The 23662-nt window shown below is 47.8% G+C and overlaps 1 protein-coding gene across 1 annotated transcript in view; it reads right to left on the bottom strand.

Moving 5' to 3' along the window:
• The window catches only part of plppr2a (phospholipid phosphatase related 2a), a 93302-nt gene that overhangs the window by 19129 nt on the left and 50511 nt on the right, over positions 1 to 23662 (bottom strand). Inside the window, exon 2 of the mRNA XM_056288341.1 lies at positions 16649 to 16837. Coding sequence (XP_056144316.1) covers positions 16649 to 16837 — 189 coding nt within the window. The remainder of the gene's footprint in view (positions 1 to 16648; positions 16838 to 23662) is intronic.

Raw genomic sequence — 23662 nt, 5'->3', positions numbered from 1 at the left:
ATATCCGAAGATAAGAGGCAGGAGAAACAAAAAAGGGTCAATGACACTCGAGCCAAATTAATTTTCGCGGCTCATTCAAACTGCCAGTGCATTAATTATGACGAGAGGACGAAAATATGGAGTGAGGAGAAGCTATTAAAGGGGTAAACAACAGAAAGAGGGAAAATAAGACCGACCTTAAAGGAGAACAGGAGGGTACGATAATCAAACCAACAACAAGCAAGGCTAGCAGGAAAAGACCCACCACAGCCAAGCGGACACAGAGCTTCAATTTAGTGACAGCAGCCTGCCGAAAAGACCGGGTGGAGAGTTGGGATTCAGAACTGGTGAATACAGTTTGGAGATTGTCATTTGCCAGAAATCGCTTCGGTGCTGAGGAGAACACGTTACGCCTGCCATGCAGGACCTATGAGGTAGGGCTGGGCAATAACCCAATATTATCGTTCATCATCCTTCACTGGTATTGTATTGGGATGAAATTCAGATATTGTCATATCGTGATGCAGAATTTTGCTTTTTGAATTAATGGCAAGACGCTATTACATAAAATTTCTCACAAACTGTGATCTGAAATATTTGAGGGAGTATTATTTGAAAAGTCGTTTTGGGACGAAATCATACTTTACCTATTAGTTCAATGTCATGAACCTCAGCTGGATTCATGGTATCATTTCACATGTGAGCGGATATGTTGTAAACATCGACATCATCGCGTCCGAGTAGCGTGGCGGTCTATTCTGTTGCCTACCAAGATGGGGAACGCTGGTTCGAATCCCCGTGTTACCTCCGGCTTGGTCGGGCGTCCCTACAAACACAATCGGCCGTGTCTGCAAGTGGGAAGCCAGATGTGGGTATGTGTCCTGGTCGCTGCACTAGCGCCTCCTCTGGTCGGTCGAGGCACCTGTCCAGGGGGGAGGGGGAACTGGGGGGAATAGTGCGATCCTCCCATGCGCTACATCCCCCGTGGTGAAACTCCTCACTGTCAGGTGAAAAGAAGTGGCTGGCGAACCCACATGTATCGGAGGAGGCATGTGGTAGTCTGCAGCCCTCCCCGGATTGGCAGAGGGGGTGGAGCAGCGACCGGGGATGACTCGGAAGCATGGGGTAATTGGCCAAGTACAATTGGGGAGAAAAAGGGGGGAGAAAATCCATACATCCATCCATTATCCAAGCCGCTTATCCCAATCAGGGTGGCGGGGATGCTGGAGCCTATCCCAGCAGTCACTGGGCGGCAGGCGGGGAGACACCCTGGACAGACCGCCAGTCCATCACAGGGCCCTATTTCAGCAGCTCAGATACATTCTGTATTTCAAAATCCAATCCCTCTCCCAGACCTTAAATCTCCTCATTCTCACAAAATGTGATCTGAAATATTTGAGGGGGTATTATTTGAAAACTCGTTTCGGGATGAAATCGTACTTTGCCCATCAGTTCAACGTCATGAACCCCGGCTGGGTTCGCGGTATTATTTCACATGTGAGCGGGTATTGTTGTAAACATCGATATGAAATTCTCCATATTGCCCAGCGCTACCCCCTCAGGTATCTCCTCTCCCCGTCTGACTGGGAGAGGATCAAAGTGAGGAGGCTGGAATGACGTGCGCTGCTCCGTCTAATCTCAGTTCACAGGAGTGTGTGTGTGTGTCTTCTGTTGTGTAGCAGATAGATGCAGGCAGACACACACACACACGTGCACAAACACTCTCCATAAGCTGCATATCCAATAAGGTTGATGCAACAGCATGCTGTGCCAGGCAAATGGTATGTGAAGCTCCCAAAGGCAGCCCAGCTGTAAACCTGAAAGTCTTTGGGGAGAGAGAAAGAGCAGAAAGGGGGGGGGGGACTGACACAGAGATAAAAAAAAGACAAGAGAGACAGACCAATATGAAAGGAGAGGGGGACTTGGAGACGGGAGAGGAGAAAATATCAGAGGAGAGACGAACCAGGAAGGAATGAATGAATGAAGGGGGACAAGTTGTTCAGAGAGAGCGAACATTAAGACTAGCAGAAGAGAAAAGAGACTTCGGGGAGACACAGAGAGAGGAGTAAAGGGAGGGGGGGATGCAGAGGAGTGGGCTGTTTGAAAATGTAAACATCCCGACTCGTTCCTCGATACGGCCTCCATGCAACGGGGGCCGGGCAAAGTTGTTATCGAAGCAATCGGCGAGATCAGAGCCGTGTTCCAGGCACAGCGTGAACTGTGAAGGCTGTGGTAAATTATCTTTTATCCTCCTCTGTGGATGTCGCCGGCACCGATACAAACAGCAGATAGAGCATCATGGGAGCCACTTTAATGTGCTGTGAAAAAAAGAAACCCCAAAAAAACTGACAATCTCCTTCCATGAATAGGTTTTCTAGCCGCATCTCCCTGGGCTTTCTTTCTCGGCCATGGTAACGATTTCATCTTTACATCTTTGAATTTTTATTTTCTCTCGAATTGTATGCAGCCCTGTTTTCATTTAGAAGCTGGATTTAATTTTATTTCCCTTTCCCTATGGTTTAGATTCAACATCTGCATCAGAGACCCCGTTTTCACTCCTCAATTCGGGAGTTTTCCCTACGTAGTCCACCTCGTCTTCCCCCTTTCCAGCCGTTATCCGTCTCTCTCCCTCTCTCGCTCTCACTCACTTTGCTCTCCGTCCCAGAGGTGGAACAGACGTCCAGGGACAGAAGTTATTAAGTACTCTCCCAGACACGTAAGCTCCAATGGCAGGCAATGTTGCAGCAGCAAACAACCCCCCTCCTCTTTTTCCCACCACGGAGCCCACCCTGCCATCTGTCTACTTAACCCAGGTTAGCAGCATATTAGCCGAGAGAGAGAGAGAGAGAGAGAGAGAGAGAGAGAGAGAGAGAGAGAGGGTGAGTGTATACACATGTGTAGTTGAGAGAGAAGTGGGGGAGAGAGGGATGGGATAAGCAGTGGCGCCTGCAGAAAATTATGAATGGGGGGGGGGGCATCCGGGTGGCGTGGCGGTCTATTCCGTTGTCTACCAACACGGGGATCCCTGTTCGAATCCCCATGTTACCCCCAGCTTGGTCGGGCGTCCCTACAGACACAATTGGCCGTGTCCGCGAGTGGGAAGCCAGATGTGGGTATGTCTCCTGGTCGCTACACTAGCGCCTCCTCTGGTCAGTCGGGGCGCCTGTTTGGGGAGGTAACTGGAAGGAATAGTGTGATCCTCCCATGTGCTACGTCCCCCTGGCAAAACTCCTCACTGTCAGGTGAAAAGAAGCGGCTGACGACTCCACATGTATCAGAGGAGGCATGTGGTAGTCTGCAGCCCCCCCCCCCCCGGGATCAGCAGAGGGGGTGGAGCAGTGCCTGGGATGGCTCGGAAAAGTGGGGTAATTGGCCAAGTACAATTGGGGAGAAAAAGGGGGGGGGAGAAAATGTTGAATGGGGTGAGTTTATTTGGGGGGGAGGTGGCATTCAAGTTGTTATTAATATGTACAGTATGTTCTTTACAGTACAGTTGGAGCTTACATAGTTGTACAATCAAGAGGATAAGGAGACGTCATTTGGTGAAACAAGGCAAACGACCATTTGGAAAGTGGCGGAATAAGAAATCCCAGAAAGGTGAATCAGTTCATCTGGACACAACGTTTATTGGGAGAAACGTTTCATCACTCATCCAAGTGACCTCTTCAGTCTCAACTGACTGCAGTCTGTGAATAGGACACATGGATGGCCATTGAAACTCTTGTTAATGGTCACGGTAATTTGCACATCAATCCGATCATTGTTCTCGGTCATTTTGGCACTGTAGTGTTTATAAGGGTGGGGATACCTGCAGTCAGTTGAGTCTGGAGAGGTCACTTAGCTGAGTGAGGAAACGCTTCTCCCAATAAATGTTGTGTCCAGATGAACTGATTCAACTTTCTGTGATTTCCTTACTTGGGATTATTGTGCATGCATCAAGATAGAATAAGAAACCTATCTGAAGTCATAGAGACTAGAAAATATTGCGCTCAAGTCAGCTTTTCAGTCTCCCTCCTTACTACATGGCAGTTATGGTATTTGCAGAGAGCTCTATGGCGGAGTATTGAAATATCCAGATACATGCCTATAAAAATACCTATAGTAGATCCTACTACTAGTAGTACTTTTGGCTGCTCCTGTTAGGGGTCGCCACAGCGGATCATCCGTTTCCATCTCTACCTGTCCTCTGCATCTTCTTCTGTCACACCAGCCACCTGCATGTCCTCCCTCACCACATCCATAAACCTCCTCTTTGGTCCCCCTCTTTTTCTCTTCCCTGGCAGCTCCATATTCAGCATCCTTCTCCCAATATACCCAGCATCTCCCCTCCACATATGTCCAAGCCATCTCAATCTTGTCTCTCTAGCTTTGTCTCCAAACCGTCCAACCTGAGCCTGTAATTTTATGGTCTGCTGTAAGAATTGTGGGAATGCTGCTCTGAGACCAGTAAGGTTATCACGAAGTGCTTGTTGTCATTTGACCTGACCGCTTGACAAAATCTGCACCTATTTATTTATTTGTCTGTTTTGGAAGGCAACCGGGGTGGCAAGGTATTTAATGAGGGGGGCCCTCAGCCACCTCTGGGTGCCCTCTAGAGCCACCTCTGGTAAAAAGATAGAGAAGAGAGAGAAACCGGAACGATAGAGAGACAGAGCGAGAGACAGAGAAGAGAGACAGAGAGAGAGAGAGAGAGATTAAGCATCTCTTCATGTCTGTGCAATTGTGCAAAGCTATGTGCATGTACGTGGTTTTTCGAGGGGAAGTGAAGTCACTGAAGTCATTGTTACCATGGAAAAGGAGTAAAAGGCGAATTCAGTCGTTCCCCTGGGTGAGACATGGTGCAGTTTAATGTCAGCCCCACTGACTGCGGATCTGAGAGCGATGACAGAATGCCTCTGTCGGCCCTTTGAGCGCCTCTGAAGTGCAGACAGTTAACAGACTCAAGTGAAGCCTGCGTAAGGACTCAAAATCCTGCTGCAGAAACAAAAATAAACATTTTCACCAACTTCACTGGACAAACTACATAACACTTACCTCCCTAATAACAACGTACAGGAGTGGTCTACACAGTACAGTGTCATGGGGTGCACTATGAACCCTGTAATGACTACATCTGCACACATTTGTGCCGCCTTTGAAATGAACACTGACCTCACCTGCAGCTATACTGGATTTATCAGGTGTTGCATATTAGAGTTTTGGTTGTTAAAGCTAGAATAGGCGATTTCCCCCCCTAAATTTTCTGCACCCACTGGCGATTCAAATACACCATGCAGCTTCACTGCGAGAGTCTCTGATTTGTTTGGCCAGCTTTTTTTGCAGTCTCCTCACATATCACAAACATGTCCGGTCTCACAATATTGTCGGTAACAAACGAGGCTCTCATGCACTAAGGTAGAAGTTTTGAATGGGTGAACACATGGCGGTAGACAAAGCCTTCATTACACTATGTCACTGCAGGGAGTAGCGCTCACAACAAACAAGCACCACTGCTGTGCCAGACTTGCATTGTGAAGCTTTCATCGGCAAGTAATGACGGCAATAAAACAAGACTAAATAAACAAAAGAGATCATTAACAATAAGAAGGCGTATTTTGTGTTAGATATATATAGTTGCATCAAATGGAATAACGGCAAAAAAACACAAGGATTCTTCTCAGTAGGCTAGCTCCCCATTAAAACCCAACCTATCAATCCAGCCTCTTTAAATTACAGAGAGAACAGAGGAAGTCAGTGGCACTGCAGACATGCACTGCTGCTGAACAATGAACACTACACACTTTACCAATGCAATACGCCAAATATTGATAGAAACAGTTCTTGTTACAGTCTCTTTTTTTTTGGAGGGGGGGATTTTTCTCCCATCATTCCAATTAGTCATTTTCATTGATTCACCAAACTATGTCTCCTTATCCTCTTGATTGTACAACTATGTAAGCTCCAACTGTACTGTAAAGAACATACTGTACATATTAATAACAAGTTGAATGCCACCTCCCCCGAATAAACTGGCCCCTCTTTGGCCACCCCATTCAACACCCCCCCCTTTTTCCTCTCCAATTGTACTTGGCCAATTACCCCACTCTTCCGAGCTGTCCTGGTCGCTGCTCCACCCCCCCGCCGATCCGGGGAGGGCTGCAGACTACCACATGCCTCCTCTGATACATGTGGAATCGCCAGCCGCTTCTTTTCACCTGACAGCGAGGGGTTTCGCCAGGGGGGCGTAGCACGTGGGAGGATCATGCTATTCCCCCCTCCCCCCTGAACAGGTACCTCGATCGACCAGAGGAGGCACTAGCGCAGCGACCAGGACACATACCCACACCCAGCTTCCCACCCGCAGACACGGCCAATTGTGTCTGTAGGGACGCCCAACCAAGCTGGAGGTAACACGGGGATTCAAACCGGCGATCCCCGTGTTGGTGGGCAACGGAATAGACCCCTACACCACCTAAACACTTGTTGCAGTCTCTTGACTGGAAATTTGACTGATGTGATGTAAATGACCATTCTTTACCTCTCCTCAAAGCAGGAGCTAGTCTCGAAGTGTTGATTAGGACACTTTATTCACAATCACTACTTCACACACCTCAGAGGAAATGTGTAACTGAGAGGGGATTGTATAATATCTGAATCTGACATCGGGTGAAGGCCTGCTGGTAACCCCCAACCTCAGTATAAATGTGTCAGAGTTGCTTGGGTACCTGCAAAATTAGCACGTCACATGCCGTATTTCCAAAGACAGCCCTTTGTTTGTCCATTTTTCGCTCAGCAGGCTATTACCGTTGATGGAAAAGAGTTTGAAAGAGCCGGGCGTAAGGCCGACCAGGCTGGAACTGTATGAACAGGAGAAGACTGGTGACGAGTGGCACAGCAAGAGGGGAAAATTGAAGTATTTTAGAGAATGAGACCAGAGCAGAATTGAGGGCATGCGGTGAGAGGTTCGGGAAAAAAAGAGAATCAGAGGAGAGAAACCACTTGAGGATTGAGAACACTTCGAGGTAAAGTATACAAATCTGATTGGTGAAGAACAAAACCAACAGAGCTCACGCTGAAAGAAGCCACGGTGGTATGAGATGTACATGCATCTGAGTATTTAGAAAAGCAGAGCTCAGGCTAAAGTTTTAAGACCGACGCTGAGGGACCTAACTGGGCTAAACAACCTTGATCTCCAACCAGAGGCTGGGGTTCACGTAGAGGCTGGTATTTAGAAGCATTTCATCTCCTGCTGCTGACGTAGTTGTGCGGCAGACTCAAATCTACTCAGCTCTTGCGTTGTGTTGTTATTGAGTGAGACACATACCAGTTTTGGAGATCTGTGGGGTTTTATTCTTTTGGGATGGAGAAGAAAAAGACACACCGCATCAACGCTTTACACTGGCCCCTCGCCACATTCTATCAAAGAAACGCAAACGTAGATGAAATGCAGGGTATAAAACATCACACTACATACAAGTGTCACGTGATCAACACCCAAGGCACACAATCAGACCATGAGGCTAGTGTAACCGCGAGGGTTAACATATAGCTAGCAAACCATTGCAATATCTAGCATGTTAATACTAGCGCTCACGCCAACAAGCCCAGCACAGCTAGTTCACCGCTATTTAGCAGGAAGTTATTTGATCCAAAATCAAAATTAGCAATTTGTTTATACAATAGAGGTGACACTGAAGGTTTCACTGGCACACTGCATCTCAGTGTGTATCCGCACATGACGTTTATTCATAAAACAAAACAAATGGCAGAGATGAGGGGGTGTGCATTCTAAAACATGACTCGCCTAGCCTGGGAACCGAACGAATTCACAAATGCTAATTAGTCCGGCTCTTCTCGCTTCATTTTCGATTTTCGAGGGGCATTATGAACGGGCACAGACCAAAATGCTCCTGGACGCAATTGGATAGACCTACCAACCAATCAGAGCAACGAAACGTGTGAAGTAGCGCTTCTACTTTTACCAAATCCTGTTGCAAGTACGGCAAACACATCTTTCTCATCAAGAAAACCTTTAAGAAGAGAGAAAGGAAGAAAGAAAGCCACTTTATTTTGTCATTGTACAGGTTACAATGACATTTTTCTTTTGCATTTAACCCATACTACAGTATAGCAGCAGTGTGCAGATGCAACATCCGGGGACCAACTCCAGTTATTCTTTCCATTGCCTTGCTCAGGGGCACAGACAGGGGAATTAACCCTACCATGCACGTCTTTTTGATCTCCCCCACGCAGACATGGGGAGAACATGCAAACTCCACACAGAAAGGTCCTGGGACGGCCAGGGCTTCGAACCCCAGGACCTTCTTGCTGTGAGGCAACAGCGCTGACCATTGGACCACCGTGCCCAGGTGTTTGTTATTCTTTTCGAGAAAATATGCTGTCCAGTTAGTTTAATACTGTCATGACAGCGGATTCAACAGACCATTCCACATCAGCAGCAGCCACCGGCGCTCCTCTATACGTCAGCGTTATTTTTTCCCCACCAGCATTCTGGGATGACCCGTCCCTACCCTGCCTCTGATTGGTTAACTCTATCTCTAACCCTAACCTTAACCAATCTAACCAACAGAGGCAACGAGTACTAGCCAATCAGAGGCAGACTTCCTGGAATGCGGGTGGGTTGTGGTTGGCCTGACCCGGGCAAAGTCGGCTGAAATCTGTCTGAACTGGAGGTTGGCCGGACGTACCTGCCACAGCAAATGTAAAACATGAGCTCACAGGTTCGTCTGGTTCTCCGGCTGTGACTCACCCGCTCCAAGCGTACATTCCCACTGAAAGCGTTAGCCTAGCGGAGCAACGTCAAACGACGTCCCCGGGGAAACAAAAATGTACGCCACAGAAAAGCGATATAATAGGAACCTATTTACAGGCGGGAACAGATTTTTGGGAAGTTAGCCACGGGGGGAAAAAATGAAAGATTTCAGGGAAATAAAGAGATAAAATTATCTTGGGTAGAGTTGCAGAGATGTGTTCTAAAAACGTTTTTAATAAAAGGGTGGATGGGAGAAAACTGTGCTACAAGCTTTCAATGGGTTAGTGCAGAGAATTACACAGAGACAGACAAAGATAGAGAAACAGAGACAGTGAAAGAGAGAGAGCGTGCGCGCGAGAGAGAGAGAGAGAGAGTGAGAGAGTGAGAGAGCGAGAGAGAGAGAGAGAGAGAGAGAGAGAGAGAGAGAGAGAGAGAGAGAGAGAGAGAGAGAGAGAGAGAGAGAGACCGATAAAGAAGTGTTGCTGTAAGAGGCAGAAATGTCCGTTAAGGCTCTAAACGACACCAACGTGTATTCTGAGGTTCGGGGGCCTTCACCCTCACAGGGACCCAAAATCAAATTAAATGCGGCACTCCTGGGTGTTCAACTCAACTTCCAAGTTTCAACACACTGGTGAATACACACTTGTTTTGTGCAAAAACACCACAGACTGGCAGACATGGAGGTTCATGACTTGTGGACAGACTGGCAGGGAGGCCAAGAGACAGAGCGGACGGAAGAAAGAATGGACAGATGAGCAAATGCACTACTCATAGGCATGTACGCTCACACTAGTGCGCACGCACACACACACACACACACACACACACACACACACACACACACACACACACACACACACACACACACACACACACACACACAGAGTCAGGTTGCATCGGTTCTACATAAATTAATTCATGCTAGACTTTACTTGGAGGAAAACAGGGATACAGGGGAAGAGGAGAATGAGAGAGAGAGAGAGAGAGAGAGAGAGAGAGAGAGAGAGAGAGAGAGAGAGAGAGAGAGAGAGAGAGAGAGAGAATTTGAATTTACAACAGCTCTTTATTTAACAAGAAAACAAACTTTAACAATGAATAATGACATCATCAGACATAGTCACTACCTTAAATTAACATGCACAAAAAGAGTCCTACTTCCATCATTGAACCAAGATCGATTCAAAGAGAGGGAGAGAGAGAGATTAACTTCCCCCAAATGAAATTAAGAATGAATCAAAAATGAGAGATATAGATAGAGAGAGCAAGAAAGAGAGAGAGAGCGAGAGAGAGAGATAGAGAGAGAGAGACAGAGAGAGAGAGAGAGACAGAGAGAGCGAGAGAGACAGACAGAGAGAGAGAGAGAGAGAGAGAGAGAGAGAGAGAGAGAGAGAGAGAGAGAGAGAGAGAGAGAGAGAGAGAGAGAGAGAGAGAGAGAGTTACTTCCCCCAAATGAAATTAAGAATGAATCAAAATTTTGGTCTGATGTAAGAATGCTTACGGAGAATGTAGAGGTCATAAGACTGCTAATGCAATATGTGCACGCCCCACACACACACACACACACACACATACACACACAATCCAAACACACAGCTTTGTAATCCTATTTGCGAGGACCCCGCACTGACTATTTAGTAGCCTCTAACGCTAACCACCAGAGCTACATGTTTAGCCTTAAACCTTAATCTCAAAGTGGCCTAAACCCTACTTCCACCTTCATCCCAGACCCTAACCCTAAAATAGACCCTTGTAGTTGTGGGGAAAAGCAAAATGTCCTGACTGAGCACAGAGCTCCTCACTTTCTTTTATTTTTAGGGACCATGAATATGCACACACACACACACACACACACACACACACACACACACACACACACACACACACACACACACACACACACACACACACACACACACACACACACACACACACACACACACACACACACACACACACACAATGTAACTGTGACCGACAGTCCTGGGTGGGAAGATGTCCTTCCTCATCCCGTCTCTTTCACTCTCCCAACGGGGCATAGAGCTGCTTGCGCTGAGCCAAGAGTTCAGAGAGTAACTGATGACTTTAATTAGAAGCCAGGAGACGTACAGTGCCCTCTGCTGGTTTTGGGAAAACTCCTGTGAGACACTTCTTGGTGATCATTTAGGTGACTCAGCTACGTGGGGTCTACCTAATAATGTTATCAGTTCTACTAATTCACGTCTCCTGGATTGTGTGGTGGATTGACAGCTGATCAAGAGTAGCTGAGATCACCCTTAAGTCACTCTCTGTTTAATATTTCACAACATTAATAGTAATTAATTATTAATTTTCCGGGGAAAAAAATACTATATATGTGTGTGTGTGTATATGTATATTTTACATATATTTATATTATTAGTTATTAATAACATTATTATAACTTTTAATTAACTTAACTATAATATAATTATAAATTATACTATTATAACTATATATATTTGACAACATTAAAGCTGAAATACAGGATTTTGCTACATTAACAAAAAGTTATTCCATCTAATATCTGGGCTAGGTGTCCACCATGGCTGGGGACACGCTCCATGTACTGCTGGGGAAATTTTTGACCAGGTAGGAGGAAACTTGCTGCAATGGCTAACACGTTCCTACTCAAGGAGGAAAAAGGACTGAAACGTGATGACGATGTGGCGATGCGACTGTTGGACGGGTAATCTACCAATTCTACATTTTTTTTGGGGGGGAGGGTCCCCCTTTTCACCCCAATTGTACTTGGCCAATTACCTCACTCCAGACTACCACATGCCTCCTCCGATACATGTGGAGTCACCAGCCGCTTCTTTTTCACCTGACAGTGAGGAGTTTCACCAGGGGGGACGTAGCACATGGGAGGATCACGTTTTTCCCCCCAGGTCCCCCTCCCCATGAACAGGCGCCCCCGACCGACCAGAGGAGGCGCTAGTGCAGCGACCAGGACACATACCCACATCTGGCTCCCCACCCGCAGACACGGCCAACTGTGGTTGTAGCGACGCCCGACCAAGCTGGAGGCAACACGGGGATTCGAACCGGCGATCCCTGTGTTGGTTGGCAACGGAATAGACCGCTACGCTACCCGGCCAATTCTACATTAAATATCACAGTAGAGCAGTGTTCCCATATAGCTTGACCCCATAAACTTTGTATTTCATTAGATTTTCTGTGTTAGCTTTTGGTCCAGTGCTCTTTCTGCAGGACGCCATTTTTACAAGGGTGGTAAATGTTTACTGCAGAGCTAATGGCACACGAGCGATAACGGCTGCCCCACCTTGTTTGTATTTCTCCCTGTCAGAGGTAGGGAAAGATCGGAAGGTATCACCTATTCCAGCTTCAAGTCGGAGTCAAAACAGTGAAATCCGAGGACAGCCAATATGTTCCCGATACGTGCCTAAATGAAATCCCGTTGCCTGGCAACAAAAAAGCTCTAGTGTCTCCGAAACCCCCTTACTTGACATCCACGAGGCGAGAACCAAACGCTTTTTTCATTAAATGCCTCTGCTTTAGTGCTCTACAGCCACCGTCTCACCAGAAGCTAAGAGCTGGTTCGCTGCTGCTCTTTGCAAAAAGAGATCAAGTGCCTCTACAGCCAACAGCAAATGGCGAGGCCCATCCGCATCAGACTGGCACCGCCACAGACAGGGTGGTGTGTGTGTCTGTGTGGGAGGGGGGGTGTAAGTGTGGTGATATACCTGCCGGCTCGTTACACACACCGAGGCCTCCGTCAACTTAGGTCAGGCCAGACTAGCTGTGGCAAGTAATGTGCTGTGACCTAGGTCATCTTCTTCCACTGTAATTTACCCTTGGCTAGGGCAGCTTCACCAGCCTACTCAGTTTAGGATCAGCAAAGCTACTGTGGTGTCAAGCAATCCACACTATTGCACTTTTAGTATACATCCTCCATTTACTAACATAGTGATGCTATGTGGGAACTTCCCACATAACATCTAAGATGGCGGCGCGAGCTCGCGTTAGAGAGCCAGCGCCGACGATGCAGTGTCTTTGTCCACGTCTACATCTGAGTTTGTGTCATTGTGTGAAGAACTATTTTTTTTCCCCTGAAATTTATTTCTAGTTTTTCCCCCTTATCCCACCCGATTAACCCAATGGCATATGGCCGGAACTCTTGTCGAATAACTCCCCTGGCTCACGTATCCACAGGAAGGAGATAGTCGTAACACCAACTTATTTAAAACTCGTGTCGGCTACTCTCGCTATTTTACACGCTGAAGCCTCGCATGGATAGCATTACCTTCAGGCCGCGGAGGAGACGTAGGGAGAACGCTTTCGGTTGCTTGGCTGCAGGCGCCCGGATGGGCCAGAGGGGTCGCTGGAGCACGACGAGTCCCCGAACAACTACACCAATCTACACCCACTATCCCTCGGGTAAGGGTGGCCTAATGAATGCCTTACCCCGTGGACGCTCTGGTGTGAAGAACTTTTACCAGGGTTTATGTCTGTGATCGTCAATTTCGTTTGATGGCTGGGAGAGCTAGTGTTGGATCGGCCGGGAGAGCGGGGCAGGCTAAGCTAACTGCTAGCCCATGCAGAACGGCAGTTCCTATAACACCAAGAGAACATCGAGGGCGGTCTGGCGGCGGCCTCGCCTAGCATCGGCTGTGCAGTGTTTTCGTCTGCGTCTACGTTTGTGTCGTTGTGTGGAGTGGAGTGCGGGAAGGTGTGTTGAAGGTGTCTGGCTGGGAGGGCTGGCGCTGGATCGGCTGAGGGAGCCTGGTCTGCTGCGTCCTGTGGGCCCAAAGACCATGGCCCTAACCAGACCTGTGCCCGAAGAGGAAACACCGAGGGCGGTCTGACAGGACGTGGAAGCGGGGTAGGCTAAGCTAACTGCTAGCCCATGCAGACCGGCGGTTCCAGCAGTCATCCTGGCTGGCGTGCATTCTAGTGGACAGTGATTTTTTTTTTTAATTGTGTGGCAAATTTACTGAATGGACTTTGTTGTTGACTGTTTGTGTTTAGTTTTTTTTTCTCTTTCTGGCTTTGTATGTTTTGATGGTACTGTTTTTGGGAGGTCTTGGATATGTGTTTTTGTCTTTTTGTGTTGCACTGCTGTGGGCTGGGAGAAACGGAATTTCGTGTCTTTTGTGTACGTAAGTACATGAATGAGATGACATAAATTGTTGCTGATCCCTGATATAGCAGATCAGTAGTTACAACTGTGATACAACCAAAGTGCTTTTGGTTTGTGTGTGTGTGTGTGTGTGTGTGTGTGTGTGTGTGTGTGTGTGTCTGTGTGTGTGTGTGTGTGAAGCAATCACAGTTGCAAAAACCAAAATTATCACTTTGCAACGTGTGCAAATGGGTGCACAATCTCCTATTGTCGCCATCAAGCAGACTATTTGAACCTGTTTAACATCTCCTAATATAATTTCGGACAGGTCTAGTCCAGGGCGTATGGGGGCTCTGAGCTGAGTGTGGGCCGGCGTATTCTGCAACTGTGCAACACTGCAGCAACAGCCAGCTAGTGTGGCCTGGGCTGTTCTGCGACTGTGATGTGTTTTACATGTGAAATGGACCTATCAGTTGTCTGTTTTGTGTTGCGGTTGTACTTATGTGTTACATTTGGTGTATTCTGATAGCCCACTCTTTTTTTATTTTTCTTCGTCTGAAGTGTGTTTGTGCCTCACATTTCATAGTTGCTGCCCTCAACCTCACTGGGAGATCAACATCTACACACATACACACACACACACACACACACACACACACACACACACACACACGCATGCATGCATGCATGTACACACAATGTCACCCTATACTTGTGGGTCCCCTCATTGACTACATTAATTCCCTAGCCCTTAACCCTAACCTTAACCAGCATAACTACATGCCTAACCTTAACCCTTACCTAACCTTAACCTAATCCTAACCTTAACCCTTACCCTAACCTAATCCTAACTTTACCCTTACCCTAACCTTAACCTAATCCTAACCTTAACCCTTACCCTAACCTTAACCTAATCCTAACCTTAACCCTTACCCTAATCCTAATCCTAACTTTACCCTTACCCTAACCTTAACCTAATCCTAACCTTAACCCTTAGCCTAACCTTAACCTAATCCTAACCTTAACCCTTAGCCTAACCTTAACCTAATCCTAACTTTACCCTTACCCTAACCCAACCCTAATCCTAACCTTAACCCTTACCCTAACCTTAACCTAATCCTAACCTTAACCCTTAGCCTAACCTTAACCTAATCCTAACCTTAACCCTTACCCTAATCCTAATCATAACCTTAACCCTTACCCTAACCTTAACTTAACTTTAATCCTTACCCTAACCTAATCCTAATTCCAACCTTAACCCTTACCTAACCTTAACCTAATCCTAACCTTAACCCTTACCCTAACCCAACCCTAATCCTAATCTTAACCCTTACCCTAACTTTAACCTAATCCTAACCTTACCCATCATAACTACATGCCTAACCTTAACCCTTACCCTAACCTAATCCTAACTTTAACCCTTGCCCTAACCTTAACCTAATTCCAATGTCAATCTTAAACCTTACCCTAACCTTACCCTAATCCTAATTTCAACCTTAACCCTAACCTTAACCTAATCCTAACATTAACCATTACCTTAACCTAATCCTAATGCTAAAATTAACCCTTACCCTAATCCTAACCTTAACCCTAACCTAATCCTATGCTAACCTTAACCCTTACCCTAATCCTAACCTTAACCCTTACCCTAACCTAATCCTAATGCTAACCTTAACCCTTACCTTAACCTAATCCTAACATTAACCCTTACCCTAACCCTAACCTTAACCCTAAATTGAAGTCCTCACCCTAAAGGGCATACAAACCCTTTTCCTCATGGGGACGCATAAAATGTCCCCAGAAGGTAGGTGGTTTCAACTTTTTCTATCCTAATGGGGGAACAGAAAAACCTGGTAACACACACACACACACACACACACACACACACACACACACACACACACACACACACACACACACACAAACACACACACACACACACATTTATGCACAATGCCCCTGTTATCAAATTCACGGACACACATAAACACACCATCTCCCGCTCGAATTACTTTCTTGTGCGTTTATCGTTACTTTCAACAGTCGTCCTACGCTCTTCTCCTCACACAGGAGGACCCGGTACCCTGACAGTCATGTACGCCTTGAGCTGCTCCACTATTCATGCCTGTCTGTGTCTCTCACGACCTAGCTGCCCACTCCCATTTCATCTCCGCGTGGCCTCTGCTGATCCCCGTCTCTGCCGCTATTCCTGTCCACTCACACAGCTGACCACAGGCCCGAGTCTCCTCCTTCTGTCCACACACACACACACACACACACACACACACACACACACACACACACACACACACACACACACACACACACACACACACACACTTCTGTCTGTAAAAGATGGAGGGGGCTACCTCCATGCCGCTCACCAATCTGTTCACTACATCTACGAAAGAGCAGAGAGAAGCACCAAAGACGGACAGCCTCATCAATCCAATAGCCACAAGAGCGGAAAAAAGGTCGGTTGTTATAAAAAACGGAAAACATCTGCCGTAAAAACATCATATGCGCAGGGATACCAAGGTAGGCACACACAACACAGCAAACAGCATAGGCAAAAGAAACTGCACGCACAAAACAACAACACCATTCATACACATCCTCTCTGTGGCTCGCAGCAGCCAGACACCTCCTAGAGGGCAACTTTTCACCTTCTGACGGGGGGCTCTCGCGCTCTCTGCCCCTTCTATAAGGTGCATACAGGTACACATCACACACACACTTTGCTCTCCTCTCACACATCTCTCTCTCTCTCATCATTGCCTCTCTCGATGCACATACGCATGCAATCCAGCAACACTCACCGTGAAGGTGGGGATGGCGGTGACGAGCGAGTAGATGAGGACGGGGGGGATCTTGCTGGTGTTGTCCGGCCCGGGGTAGGGCTTAGAGAAGGTCTTGTCGTAGCAGAAGAAGCCCTGGATGTGAACGGGGAAGGTGTCCGTGTACTCGAAGTAGTACGCCAGCAGAACTGTCCCAGCCATGATCACCAGCTGGAAATAGAACATTATCCCAGCGTTATCCCGCCGTCAGACAGCCGAAAAAGAGGAGAAGAAGAAGAAAGAAAGAGAGGGGAATATGGAGGGGGGTGGGGGGGTGAATTAGGAGGAGGAAGAGAGTCACATAGGAGAGTCAAGTCTCGGTCCTCTCCCCGTCCATGTAGAGAGGCATAGGGAAGTCAGAGAGCGAGAGAGAGGGAGAGAGAAGCTAATCCACAGGAGGAGGGCTTCTCTCATCAGGAGATCATAGCAGGTATAAAAAGAGAAGGAGAAGGTTTCGTGGCACCATGAGGAGGGAAAACAAAGAGTGAAATGGGGAGCAAGAGAATGAGAGAGCAGCAGAGCAGAGCGAGAGAGAGTGTGTGAGAGAGAGAGCGAGAGTGAGAGCGAGAGCGAGAGAATGAGAGGGAGAGAGAGAGAGAGAGGGGGGGGAGAGGGGGAGAGAGAGAGAGAGAAGTGGGGTGCCTTTATGCTACTGGCACTTGTGAATGTACTACATTTGAGCTGTGGGTGTATTTTTGGACATTTATTATGCATTTGTGTACGTCTATGTGTGTAAGAGTGACAGAGAGAGACAGACAGGGGGGGGGGGGAGTATTAATGAATATGTATGGTGGGAGCATGTTCACTGGAGTGTGCGAATAGTATTGGTAGCATATTTTTTTCCTTGTCAATCAACACTGGTGGTGGAAAGTCACAGCGCCTCCTATCTCTAGAGGTAATGCCCATCCTATCTGCACCGAATACCAGAAATTAGGCACAAAAAGATGTCCACATCCAGCATGCTTCTGAGAGAAGACCCCCCGTCTCCACGCTCCCCTTCGTGCCCCGTGCCCTGATGCTTAGTGCAGGGACTTTTATTTTGGTTGGTGAATGTTTGCACATGAGCTCTGAAAAAAGCCACACAATAAGCCACTGCACCTCACGCACTCTGTGGCTGTACCCAGTCAAGCATAAATGGACAAATTCATAGGAAAATAAGGGCACCTATACATGTGTACTTAAACACCGGCACACACTTGTGCATACATAAAACACAGATTGGCCGACGCCTTCAAGCCCACAAGGGGAAGAAAATGTGTTTTGGATATTAACAGTTGGCTGCAAATAAATGCTGCATACCTGTTCAACCTACGCAAGCCATTAAACGGCTTCCTTCTTGTTGTGGTGGAGCACTACAGTCTAATACACTTTGTAAATAGCACAGAAACGCAACACCCCCCCCCCCCCCCGCTGACCTGTTGGCTCCCTCTGCGGCCCTATCAGCCGGCACATTGTCTGACTTTTGGTGATATTGTTTGCTGAGTGCTGCTTCGTTGCGTTGTTTTCGCGCCCTCTCCCAGGTGCAGAATTCCTTCACAACACAATGACCGTTCGAACACAACAGAATCGCAGCCAACTGAACTGCACCGCACCGGGCTACACTCAGCCAGCAAGGCTGCACCGCGTTACGATGAACTGTGCTGCACTGCACTGAACAGGGGCTACCGCCACGGCTGTGAACCGGATGTGACCGAGGTGAGCTGAATTCACCTGAAGAAATGGCCTTCAGAGCGTATCTTGCTTCTGTAATGTGACGTTGTTTCCAAGCAAAACGGGATATCAGGGGGCGTCCAGGTAACGTAGCGGCCTATTCCGTTGCTAACCAACACGGGGATCGCTTGGTCGGGCGTCCCTACAGACACAATTGGCCGTGTCTGCGGGTGGGAAGCCGGATGTGGGTATGTGTCCTGGTCGCTGCACTCGTACCTCCTCTGGTCGGTCGTGGTGCCTGTTCGGGGGTGGGGGTGGGGGGAGAGAGTGGGGGGAATACGCTACGTCCCCCTGGCGAAACTCCACGTGTATCGGAGGAGGCATGTGGTAGTCTGCAGCCCTCCCTGGATCGGCAGAGAGGGTGGAGCAGTGACTGGGACGGCTTGGAAGAGTGGGGTAATTGGACGGGTACAATTGGGGAGAAAAAAAGGGGGAAAAAAATCCAAAACGGGATATCAGGGCAGGACGAAACATAGGGAGAGATGTGCGTTTGATCCTGCACAACTTGACAGGATCGTTCAAAACATCCATCCTTTCAGTCATCCATCCATTATCTGAACTGCTTATCCTGCTCTCAGGGTCGCGGGGATGCTGGAGCCTATCCCAGCAGTCATTGGGCGGCAGGTGGGGAGACACCCTGGACAGGCCGCCAGGCCATCACACAGGGCCCACACACACACACACATTCACACCTAGAGACAATTTAGTATGGCCGATTCACCTGAGCTACATGTCTTTGGGCTATGGGAGGAAACCGGAGCACCGGGAGGAAACCCACACAGACACGGGGAGAACATGCAAACTCCACACAGAGGACGACCCGGGACGACCCCCTAAGGTTGGACTACCCGGGGCATGAACCCAGGACCTTCTTGCTGTGAGGTGACTGCGCTAACCACTGTGCCACCGTGCCGCCCTTGTTCAAGACAACACTATATTATTGGTTTGGAAAGTTTTGCTTACCCGCCCGCTCGCACTTGGTGACACCATCACAAAAACGTGGCCGTTCCACAGGGAGTTATGGTGATTAGATTTTGATGTAAGATAAGTAAAAACATGTAAGTTGGCACAAGTTGTTGAATACGTGCATAATATGACTGGAGAAATAATCCAACAAGGTAAAAAAAAAAAAAGTCCATTTCACTGTCCGTTTTGGTTTGCCTGAGCTCACTCTGACCACAGCCATCGCTCTACCCACACCTATGGCACCAAATCAGAAACACACACACACACACACACGAAAACAGGGAGATGCAGAGACAGACAATACACACAGGATTGTGCGATACACGCAAGCACAAGGGCACTCATACAGGCCTGCATCCATGCATAAACGCTCTCGCACACTGCAATGCGGCCAGGCGCCACTGCCCAGGTGTGCAACACAACTGGCGATGTTTAAATATTTATAACCGGCGGGAACGTGGGTCTTTTTTTTAAGTAGTTTTCTTGTTTCTTTATTTGTATTTGACACGTCGTTCACCTCTGCTTTCCTTGAGGAGCCACGTTTCGCTAGGTGGGGTTGTCATGGTGACGACATAGCTGGAGACGGGCTTCATTATATTCTGTATTTTTAGATGCGCCGCACCAGTTTTCTAATTGTAGGGAAATGTCATTTTATTGAAAGGAAAATGTTGATGTACTCTTTCTGCTGATCCAAAATAGAGGAGAAAGGCAAAAGTAAATCATTACACCATGTGTGGATGTATGTTGAGTTAGCGCATTTGTTTGTGTGTGTAAAAACTAGAAAAATAATGGTTCAAACAAATACAAAACAGGGTTGCACTGTGGCGCAGTGGTTAGCGCGGTCGCCTCACAGCGAGAAGGTCCTGGGTTCGAGCCCCCGGGGTAGTCCAACTTCGGTGGGTCACCCCGGGTCATCCTCTGTGTGGAGTTTGCATGTTCTCCCCGTGTCTGTGTGGGTTTCCTCCCGGTGCTCCGGTTTCCTCCCACAGTCCAAAGACATGTAGGTCAGGTTAATCAGCCATACTAAATTGTCCCTAGGTATGAATGTGTGTGTGTGTGTGTGTGTGTGTGTGTGTGTGTGTGTGTGTGTGTGTGTGTGTGTGTGTGTGTGTGTGTGTGTGCGTGCGTGTGTGCGTGTGTGTGTGTGTGTGTGTGTGGGCCCTGTGATGGCCTGGCGGCCTGTCCAGGGTGTCTCCCCGCCTGACTGCTGGGATAGGCTCCAGCATCCCCGTGACCCTGAGAGCAGGATAAGCGGTTCAGATAATGGATGGAAGGCTGGACAAATACAAAACATACATCACCCGAGTGTCAATAATTTTCATTTGGATGAAATTTCAATGTCAAATTGCTTGATAAATGCTACAAGAGAGCACGGCCCACGACTCACTCGCAATGAAATGTAGTAATTGGAAATCACAATTATAAAGGTAAGATTTAGTGCACAAGGCTCAGCTGAAGCAACAACACCAGATCTACTGATGTAGTAGTTCGCCAAAAGAGCTGAGCATCACGATGGGTGTTTAGGTGGGAAGAATACTGCTTTATGAGCTTTCTTCTGCAGAACTCTACAGAGGCACGTGGTGAGCCATGCATGCTCGTCCTAACAAGACGCATGGTTGCGGACGTTCACAAATGCCCAACTTGTACATTTCCCCCTCAACCCTGCCGTGTGCATGACAGAGTGTGCTGGTTGTCGCCGAGTTGTCTTCGTGCCAGTTTGACTCGTTGCTGTTTCAGTGAATCTACAGTATGGCCTATGGCAACTTATTCACAGCCTGGCACCTCTCCTGCAACCCCCCCCCCCACAACCCGACACCCCTTCACACTCTCACCTGGTGACTGCAGCAACACCCCCCCCCGCGTGTCCCTCTGCTACTTCCTTTTTGAACGTGTTTGGATTTTACTTTCTTTCTTCCGTCCTCTTTCTTCTTCCATTGTGCTTTCTTCCTTTCTGTTTCTTCTTTCCCTTCTTTCTTCCCATTTCTCTTTTCTTCCTCTCTATTTTTCTTTCTATCTTTTGGTCTTTCTTTCCTTCCATCTTTATGTTTCTTCTTTCCTTCATTTCTTCCTGTCTGTACTTGCGTGTTTGTAGTGCTGGCCGATACAGAAATTATAACCACAGGAGGGCGTTGGGGAGCGTAGTGGTCTATTCCGTTTCCTACCAACACGGGGATCACCTGTTCGAATCCCCATGTTACCTCCGGCTTGGTCGGGCGTCCCTACAGATACAACTGGCAGTGTCTGCGTGTGGGAAGCCGGATGTGGACATGGGTCCTGGTCGCTGCAGTAGCGCCTCCTCTGGTCAGTCGGGGGCGCCTGTTCTGGGTGGGAGGGGGAACTGGGGGGAATAGCGTGATCCTCCCACGCACTATCTCCCCCTGGCGAAACTACTCACTGGCAAGTGAAAAGAAGCGGCTGGCGACTCCACGTGTATCGGAGGAGGCATGTGGTAGTCGGCAGAGGGGGTGGAGCAGCGACCCGGACGGCTCGGAGGAGTGGGGTAACTAGCTGGATACAATTAGGAAGAAAAAAGGAACCCCCCCGCCCCCCCCCCCCAAATTATAACCACAGCGGTCACCCCGGTAGCTCACCTGGTAGAGCGCATACTGCATAAGGCTGAGTCCTTACCGCAGCGGCCTGGGTTCGAATCCGGCCCGCGCCTTTTGTTGCATGGCATCCCCTCTCACTCCCCTGCCTTTCCTGTCTCTCTCGACTATCACTATCTAATAAAGGCAGAAAATAACAAAAATAATAATAATCTTAAGAAATTATAACCTCAGTAACTGCAGGGGACTTTGACATACACTCACTGGCCACTTTATTAGGTACACCTTGCTAGTACCGGGTTGGACCCCCTTTTCCCTTCAGAACTGCCTTAATCCTTCGTGGCATAGATTCAACAAGGTACTGGAAACATTCCTCAGAGAGTTTGGTCCATATTGACATGATAGCATCACGCAGTTGCTGCAGATTTGTCGGCTGCACATCCATGATGCGAATCTCCCGGTCCACCACATCCCAAAGGTGCTCTGTTGGATTGAGATCTGGTGACTGTGGAGGCCATTTGAGTACAGTGAACTCATTGTCATGTTCAAGAAACCAGTCTGAGATGATTCGAGCTTTATGACATGGCACGTTATCCTGCTGGAAGTAGCCATCAGAAGATGGGAACACTGGGGTCATAAAGGGATGGACATGGTCAGCAACAATACTCAGGTGGGCTGTGGCGTTGACACGATGCTCAATTGGTACTAAGGGGCCCAAAGTGTGCCAAGAAAATATCCCCCACACCATTACACCACCACCACCAGCCTGAACCGTTGATACAAGGCAGGATGGATCCATGCTTTCATGTTGTTGACGCCAAATTCTGACCCTACCATCCGAATGTCGCAGCAGAAATCGAGACTCATCAGACCAGGCAACGTTTTTCCAATCTTCTATTGTCCAATTTTGGTGAGCCTGTGCGAATTGTAGCCTCAGTTTCCTGTTCTTAGCTGACAGGAGTGGCACCCGGTGTGGTCTTCTGCTGCTGTAGCCCATCTGCCTCAAGGTTCGACGCGTTGTGCGTTCAGAGATGCTCTTCTGCATACCTCGGTTGTAATGAGTGGTTATTTGAGTTACTGTTGCCTTTCTGTCAGCTCGAACCAGTCTGGCCATTCTCCTCTGACCTCTGGCATCAACAAGGCATTTTCGCCCGCAGAACTGCCGCTCACTGGATATTTTCTCTTTTTTGGACCATTCTCTGTAAACCCTAGAGATGGTTGTGCGTGAAAATCCCAGTAGATCAGCAGTTTCTGAAATACTCAGACCAGCCCGTCTGGCACCAACAACCATGCCACGTTCAAAGTCACTTAAATCACCTTTCTTCCCCATTCTGATGCTCGGTTTGAACTGCAGCAGATCGTCTTGACCATGTCTACATGCCTAAATGCATTGAGTCGCTGCCATGTGATTGGCTGATTAGAAATTTGCGTTAATGAGCAGTTGGACAGGTGTGCCTAATAAAGTGGCCGGTGAGTGTATATCAAGATACCTGCTTGCATATACAAAAATACCATATTTAAGATTCAAGCCAACATTGCCAAACTTGAACTGTTTGGTAATGTTAAGTGGAATAATCAAAACCAGTTTTCAAATAATAACGCCCTTCAAATATTTCAGACCAAATTTTGGGTGACAGATCTCGTTACCATTAATTTAGACGACACAATTGTATACCACGATATGACAATATCAGAATTCCCTCCCAATATAATACCATTGGTAGATAAGAAATGATAATGTTGAGTTATTGCCCAGCCCTATGTGTTTGCATGT

The sequence above is a fragment of the Lampris incognitus genome, chromosome 10 (assembly GCF_029633865.1).
Source record: "Lampris incognitus isolate fLamInc1 chromosome 10, fLamInc1.hap2, whole genome shotgun sequence".
Classification (NCBI taxonomy): Eukaryota; Metazoa; Chordata; class Actinopteri; order Lampriformes; family Lampridae; genus Lampris; species Lampris incognitus.
This window is presented reverse-complemented; position numbering and strand designations above follow the sequence as displayed.